This window comes from Sinocyclocheilus rhinocerous, unplaced genomic scaffold (assembly GCF_001515625.1).
Source record: "Sinocyclocheilus rhinocerous isolate Xijiao unplaced genomic scaffold, SAMN03320098_v1.1 scaffold10678, whole genome shotgun sequence".
NCBI lineage: Eukaryota > Metazoa > Chordata > Actinopteri > Cypriniformes > Cyprinidae > Sinocyclocheilus > Sinocyclocheilus rhinocerous.
The window spans coordinates 82-8,154 of record NW_015660112.1 but is presented as its reverse complement, the minus strand read 5'-3'; the positions used below and the strand labels follow the sequence as shown (position 1 = coordinate 8,154).

Below are 8,073 nucleotides of genomic sequence, written 5' to 3'. Positions count from 1 at the left end.
TAGCACCAGCTGTTGTCGCTGTCACCTTTTAAAGAGGAGCCTTTAAAGAGGTTGTTGTATGATCCTTAGATCTGTTGTCATGAGCATTACACCATCGTATTAACGGGTTGAGCGGGAGCGGTAATTAATATAGCTCGTTTCCTATTCTGCATTGTTCGAGCCACGCTGCTGCTTTTGGGAGTTTAATTACGTCCATGTCTAGTATCCAAGTGGGCTTGATGTTTGTTCGTTTAATTGTTTGTTTTTGATTTGGTTTTGAGTGATTTGTAATTTAGTTTTCTCTTACTTTGTGAATTCTTTTACAAAAGTTGATTGTTTTCTTTTGTTGTGAATATGGACGTTCAATTTGTGGTTTATTTTTAATGTGATGTTCTCTTTTCCTTTGTTTGTAGGAGTGGAGTGCTTCCGGGAGCGGGCTGGGTTTTGACAGCACCACGGACATTATTTCACTCGGGGTGGCCATTTTTGTGTGTCACTATTGCTGTGTTACTATTTGCAGTGAAGCTTGTGGGTGTGATTTTTCTCTTTTGCATACCTGGTGCTGTTATATTCACCCACTTCTCTTATAGGAAGACTCCGCTTTCTATAGCATTATTATTTGGATGTTTTCTGTTTTTTTCTTTTTTTTGGACCCATGACATTGGTGTGTGCCGGCTGTGGGTTTTAAATGAATATGAGCCAATTATTTTAGCTTTAATAAAAGATTGTTTGTACGGAGATTCACGCCTCTTGCTCTTTTCATGTGGAACGTTTGCGTGTCCTTATTTGGGTTATTTTCCCCGGTATTTCGGGGTGGCGTAGTCCCTACAACTGGGCCACTTGCTACATATGTATCTGTTGTTGTTATTATTATTATTATTATGTTACCTCTCCTGGCACATGCAATTGGCAGACAGCAAAGATATTGAATACATGAGACATATTTCTGGTTAATACGCTATATTTCAACAAATAAATTGACACGAGTTCCATGATCCGGATTTTTTTCCGGATTACCAGTACGCTCCATCTCTCGATTGCAATATATTCAAAATTCTGCAGCGAGAATGCTAACTTACACTAAACGGTCTGCACATATCACTCCTATTCTAGTCAACCTCCACTGGCTACCTGTGTCCTCTCGTATCATTTATAAAAATTCTTCTGCTTACCTTTAAGTCACTCCATGGTCTTGCACCTATCTCTCTGACCTGCTTTCTCCATATATTCCCTCTCGTCCACTTCGATCATCTGGAGTTGAACTTCTTTGTGTTCCGAGATTTCGCCTATTATCTATGGGAGGTAGATCTTTCTCTGCTATGGCTCCCAAACTTTGGAACACATTGCCCCTGGCTCTCCGGACAATAACCACACTCCACGAATTTAAGTCTAAACTCAAAACCTATATGTTCCACCAATATTACCTGTTATAATGTCATGTTAATGTTACCTGTTATAATGTATTATTTTTTTATGATACTGTATTATTACTGTGGTATGCAACTGCAACCACATGTTCTGGACTTGGAAAATGTCTTGTCCATGTATGTAGGAATGTATTTGCTTCTGTCATTGTGCAGTATCCTTGAGCTTGGGAAAGGCGCTATATAAATTAAACTTATTATTATTATTATTATAGAGTGATAAAGTGGAGTTTTGCCTCAAGTTTTTACATTAGTGATTAAGTACAACCCAACACTACCAGAATTGTTTAACATTCAAATGTAATAAAATGTATTTATGCAACTTTTTTTTTTGTTTGACTTGTGGGTAAGTTAAGTAGGCCTAATGCTGCTGGAACAACTCAAACCCTACATCCAAATCAACTATTTTTAAACCGTGCACAGTCACTCAGTCTATCGGAATCTCTGCCTATGAGCGAAGAAACCGTACTAGGACAGGGTTCATTTATTCATATGTATTCACTCATTAAGCTAAGCACTGGCGTCGTAACAGGGGGAAGGTTAGGACATTTCTAAGGGCCCGACGAGGGAGAGGGGGCCCAGAAAGCAATTTTTACCAGGGGGAACCCCCACCCCAGGGCCCGAGTCAATCAGTATTGCCCAATTGGGCGGGAACGTCAGACCGGAAAAAAATGCGTTGGGCAGGTTGAAAAAATTTGGGCTGCTTTTTGATACAACTGGCTGGTGTTTCAGCGGGCTTGTAACGTGGAAATTGTAAATATTTCATGATGAAAGTCGCTGGGGACAGATGATGGAATGTATCATTTGCATGTGCTTTTGAGTCTTACCATTTTAAACTGAGACCGCTTTCTGTGAGCTCACACCCAAAGTCCGTCAAAATGTCCGTCTTGATGAGTTCACATTTTTTCTTCAAATTATCGTTTATCAGGGCTTGAATTTCAGCGCGGGATTGCGCATTATTCTACTGATTCCCGCAGTTTCCGCGCCTGTAACGTGGGAAATTCCCGCAAATATTTCAGAGTGAAAGACGCTCGGGACAGATGACGGAATGTATCATTTTCACGTGCTTTTGAGTCTTACCATTTTAAACTGTGAGACCGCTTTCTGTGAGCTCACACCCAAAGTCCGTCAAAATGTCCGTCTTGATGAGTATTCACGTAAACAGTCGATTTATACTAAACACTGTTGGTTATGGCTATTAAGTGAATGTAAACAGTTGAGAAACAAAACTTATGTGTAAGTTAGATCCGTGCATGAGGTCTTAAAAGAGACAGCAACCTAAATAAACCTGCTGCTGTCTGTCATTAATGTTTATACATTGAAGACTAACCAGTGTTATTTTAAAGTTAAATAGATTATTCAGTTTCTGTGGTATTTCTGTACCTGAATATTACTGTTATACCTACCTGACTTAAAGCACAGTTCATTTTATTTGTTTGTGCCTTTGCTTGTCATTTATCCATTCTTACTTCATTCCTGACTGTTTACTTGTCTTTTTTTAGTTAAAATTAATTCAATTCAGAGTTTGAAATCAAAGTTCTTTTTAAGTATCTTCCTCACAATATAAATATGAATCAACATTATAAACTGAAAAACAAATACACTGGGTGACAAAACATTTAGGTTGGATGATTGTAGTTTAAAAATGTCTAAAAAAAAATATGGTTTTACGCTGTAGTTGGGCTGAAATCTTCAATCCAATCTAGCAACACTGGAGTCAATAGGCTGTTCAGGGGTCCCAGAAACCATAGCGGCGACCCCAGAAGCCAAGTGACCTTAATTATGTAACACTTACCACATAATGTCAACAGGACTCTGTTAACGAAAACGGAAGTAACAAAGCAGGCAAACGCTGTGGGAAATGCAATTTGCTTGCACTGTTAGATGTACTATGTCTTATGTTCCTTGCTTTGAAGCGGATAATAAAGACATGATTAAACTCTTGTGGCTGTTCACTCTGGTCCAGTGACAAAATTAGCAAGAGCAAGTGGTACAAATTTATAAAGATTAGACTAATGAATTATCTACTTATCTGATGGTCAAAACAAATACCGCTTTGTCTTTCTTGACGAATTAAAAATTACACCTACTAGCATCTTTTTTGAGCATAGTGCTTAAAATGTCTACACTGGTTGTCTGGATCAGTAACTTTTACAGAAACTACTGTGGTGGCCATTTGATGTTATTCTTCACCGAATACCATGCTATTGCCATGTTACAAATGTTGGCTAGTTATCTAGAGGACGCAAGAAATGTTGAAATGTGAATGATGTCATTTGCATTACAAGCACGTTGTGCAACATGACCAATCTGTTCCACAGAGCAAAGTTAATATTTGAGTTTCATACCAGCTAAAGGTAACTCATTTTCACTTCCAGCTCCACCATTACAGCAAAAACAAAGAATTAACAAATGACAGGACAACAGAATCTGTCAAATCCCTTTAACAAAAAAATACATTGGAAAAATGGCAGTCTTCTGTCTTTTTTCACCAATTAAATAGTACAAGTAATAAAATAACTCTCCCTAAATCAGGTCCAATCTGGAAGTTGGTGCTTGAGATGTAAGGCTTCCACATCGATTTACTTTCATGGTTTCTACAGATACAAAAAAATGCTATAGTGATTCTCAGATGGGCTCTTGATAGTGCAAACCTGCTCCCATGGCTTGGGCATTCAAATAAATAGTGTAACAACATCAGCGGCACAAGGAAAGCATTTCCATTCCACTCGGTTCCTCCCAACCAAAATAAGACAAGATCAAAGTCAAGCATGCATGGTAAACTAAATCTTTTTCCGCTTTGCTTTCATTGCTAGTTTTTTTTTCATCTCCTCCTCCTCTTCCATACGCATGTCCTCTTCATCCTCCTTGATGCCCAGGCGTAAACTGAGGCAGAAACAAAAAAAGATGTAATTAAGGAACGTAATTTCCGCCAGTCCTCTGCATAAAGGGAGAGAAGCGTTTTATTTCAGTCTATCGGAAACACAATCATCACGATCATTTTCTCTTCTTAGCATTCTTCCGCCTCATCTCCTCAAGTTCTTGTTTTTCCTCCTCCTGGTCCTCATACACTGCCAATCGCAGGCTAATCGGATAATCAGGGGCAAGGCAAGGCAAGGCAAAAAACAAAAACAAAAAACACAGAAAAGAAGGCAATAGTGTGATGATTTGGTGAAAATGATGATGAACCAAAGCAGTTTGTCAGAACTAATATTTACCCACTTGTAGCACATTTACCCACAGCTGAATTCTTACCTCCTCGCTTCCTCTTTCTGCTGTTCCTTCCAGCTGCTCTCCATAAACTTCAATGCATAGTCACTTTCATCTTTATATCTGTTAAAACAAAAGACACAAATTTAGCAGAAAGTAGGCAAACGCCTTGTACTTTAAGGCAAAACATACGCAAACATCTGTGTGTAAACACGTTGCCTATAACTGGCGAGATCAAATACCAGCGTAGAGTATTTTTCAAGCCCATGGATATTTTATGTAACCTTAAGTTGGGTAAGAACTCACTTGGACTTGTCATAGCCAAAGATTTCCCTGATATGTTTTGAAATTTCATCTTGGTCTTCTCCTTCATTGTCGATGAAGTCGTCCATCTCGGAGTCTAAATCTTCCTCATCCTCATACTTCCGTTTATAATTGGATGTTATGGGGGGCAACGCTGGTCCTTTAAAAATAGCAGGAGCAGAGGGGATACAACTTCAAAAGCTTGTAACAATACACACAAGGCATTAATGTTGCTACTGATTACAAATTAAAGACAAAAATTATTTTTTGATACAATTTAATACAATTACTTGGAGCAACAAACAACGCAAGAATTGATACACAAATTAAAGCAACAAGGATCTTTCATGACAACTGGTTTATTAATATCCTTAACGGGCTGTCGATTACCATCAAAACTAATTTCAACTTGATTCATGAAAGTCATAAAACTGCATCTTTTCTCCAGAAACTGCTTTCTGTACGAGAAAGAAAACGTAGGACAGGAATCGATTTTGTCCATCAGGAATTGATTGCATGTAGAATTCTATAGGTTACCGTCTTTACATGACAGGAGTTGAATAGAATTGTATAGAACTTTAAACAGACAAGGTTAGCAAGTGACTTTGACACACTTTTCATGTCAACACCAGATAGGAAATGTGTACGTGTATAACGTTTAATATGGTCTAATGCATTTCCCCATCAACTTCAGTTGCAAGTTCATTACATTAAGTGGAATTAGTTTTGGCAAGTAGGAAGTTCTTTGTGTTATCTTGGGACTGGGATCTGTTGAAACAGTAGTTCTCTTAATAATATTAACAAACAGAAATCATGAAACACTTAGACATTAAGAGGTTCTTACCACAACCCTTACCAGGAGGTCTAACCAGGATTCTGTGGCCTGAGGGTCCAACCACTGTCTTGGGGCCTTGAGGGCCCAGAGGTCTTGGAACCATCCCAGGTTTTGGTACAAAGTTCTTTGATGAAATAGTCTCTGAAATAACAGTGCACTGAGGTCTTCCAGGGCCAGAGCCCATGCCATTTAATGGTCTCCCAGAAATACCACCTCCCATCCCGCTTGGTCCATTTATGGAGGCCTTGGAGCTTCCAGGAACCAGCTGAGCTTGCAAACTATTACCTGGTCTTGGTTGCTTTGAGGGGTCACCAGAAGAAGGTCGTACAAGTCCGTTGCTCCCAGGCCGTGATGAATGTCCTGGTTTTGCTTGTTTCGGAGGTTGCCCACCCCTGTTGGAGTTACTAGGTCTACCTTGCCCAGAGTTTTTGTGTGGTTCTTGACCTGGTCTAGCTGCACCAGGAGCAACTACAGTGCAACTTCCTGAAATACTTGATTTCCCCTGAGGTACTGAGATATTCCCCTTCTTTGGGATAAGGTCACTTGAGGTTGTGGGCCTTTGGCCTTGTGAGGGTCTGGATGGTGTTTGTTTCGATTGAAACGACGTACCATTCTTCATGGCAGCTTTACCATTTAAGGCACCTGAGGAGCCTGAATTTCTGTCTCCGTGCAGTTTGGCAGAACTTGGAGTTCTTTCACTGAATGCTTGAAGCTTTGGCTTTTTGCTGGTACTACTTGACTGGTACTTTTCTCCTGATGGCTTGTGCAATTTCTCATTTTTGCCATCTCGGTCTACACTTTTCTTTTGTGAATTTGAGCTGGATTTGTGTCTTGAAATCTTGTCTGGTTTGGCGTCCTTTCCTCTATCCTGATTCTTAACTCTGCGCTCCATTTCGAGTTCCCGAATCTCCTCTGCTGTTCTAAGCCTCTCTTTGGTCTTCTTCACTACTTTCATTTCAACAGGTTCAAACTGCTTCTTTTCCGCAAGTTTCAGTAGGTCTGCAAAGTTCATTGATGCTGGTGGGGGCCTTACTAGAGCACTGTTTTTTTTCGGTTTACTGTCAACTTTGTTGAAGGACTCAGCCCGAAACTGAGGCTTGACAGGCATGATTTGTTCTTCAGATTCAGAATCTGTTCCCTCACAGTCATAATTATCACCATCATCATCATCATCATATGAGTTCAAACTTTGCTGCTCTTCTGTTGTATCCCCCTTCGAGCTCCTCTTTTTGGGCTGGTCTATGACAGGGATACCGTTGTAACCTCTGAAATTGTCCTTGGTTCGTGAAGCCATTGCTCTTGCCTTCCTGTCTGATTTCAGCTCTACTCTTTTGGCCACCAGTTCCTCTTTTGCTTTCTTACTCTGTAGTTCTAAGAATGGGAATGAGAGAAACATCAAAATATGCATCATATGAGAAGTGCCATTGTTATATTCTCACCCTCATGCCTTTCCAAATCCCTATGACAGGGGTGTCTTATCCTTCTCCTGCAAGGCCACTATCCTGCAGAGTTTAGCTCCAATCCTGACCAACCCCATAAAGCCAATTATATCATATTTAATACGTAAATTTCTAAGGCCTCTAAATGATCAATCCTTTGCTGATAAACTTCTTGTTAGGGGTAGGCAATATGGCAAAAATATCAGATCACAATTTGATCTCAGTGATTTTTAAATTTTTTTCAGAAAAATCACGATTCACGATTTTATCATGATTCTTTGTCATGTTGGTTTTACTATTTTGCAAGTTGTCTGAGCAGTACAGCCAAACTATTTCCCTATTTTAAAAACAAAGCCTTACAAATTAACAAAATATAAAATAAAAACAATGGCAGACATTTAAACCAAAGTGGGTGAAGATAAAAAAAAATTATTGTCATTATATTATCTTTGTTTAGGGTTGCAAAAAGGTGGAAATTTCCAGTAAATTTCGGAAACATTTCAGAAATTTTGGAAAGTTTCCAGGACTTTTTTTGGAATATTCCTGGGATTTTTGTAAAGTTTCTGGAAATTCTGGAACACCTTGTGTGTTTTTGACAGTATTAACACAATCAGACCCATGCAAATAATGTACCTTTGTGATTGTGAATAAGTATCACTTTTTATTTCTCCTCTTTCCTATTACTTGTTTTCGCTTCTGTTTCAGTTTTTATAACCATTTCTTACTATGTGTAAGTAAGTTGTTGTTTTTTAGCATGTAAGTTTGGCAGTGTTATTTTTTTTAGGATTACTGATAAACTACTGTCGTTTGATTTGTATTATTTGTAATTTATTTTAATTTTAGTTAAATTATGTCTGAATTTATTATGTCTGTATAGGTCTTT

The 8,073-nt window shown here is 38.8% G+C and overlaps 1 protein-coding gene across 5 annotated transcripts; it reads right to left on the bottom strand.

Moving 5' to 3' along the window:
• Positions 1-3,813: 3,813 nt before the first annotated feature.
• Positions 3,814-7,180, bottom strand: LOC107724860 (protein SPT2 homolog). 5 transcript variants are annotated; one of them, XM_016533933.1, is made up of 4 exons: positions 5,773-7,180; positions 4,920-5,076; positions 4,659-4,736; positions 3,814-4,289 (listed from the first exon to the last, which is right to left on the bottom strand). In XM_016533933.1, the coding sequence occupies exons 1-4, from the start codon at positions 7,160-7,162 to the stop codon at positions 4,187-4,189; spliced, it is 1,728 nt and encodes a 575-aa protein (XP_016389419.1). In that variant the 5' UTR covers positions 7,163-7,180; the 3' UTR covers positions 3,814-4,186. The 5 variants fall into 5 exon arrangements, with proteins under 5 accessions (XP_016389419.1, XP_016389418.1, XP_016389421.1 ...); XM_016533932.1 differs by having other exon boundaries at positions 3,815-4,289; positions 5,761-7,167; XM_016533935.1 differs by having other exon boundaries at positions 4,213-4,488.
• Between the last annotated feature and the right edge of the window lie 893 nt (positions 7,181-8,073).

Coding starts and splice junctions, on each gene's coding strand:
- LOC107724860 (XM_016533932.1), bottom strand. CDS start 7,162: ATGATGCATATTTTGATGTTTCTCTCATTCCCATTCTTAGAACTACAG. Junction 4,737..4,919: donor TTTGGCTATGACAAGTCCAA/GTGAGTTCTTAC, acceptor TTGTTTTAACAG/ATATAAAGATGAAAGTGACT. Junction 4,290..4,658: donor CAGAAAGAGGAAGCGAGGAG/GTAAGAATTCAG, acceptor TTTCTGCCTCAG/TTTACGCCTGGGCATCAAGG.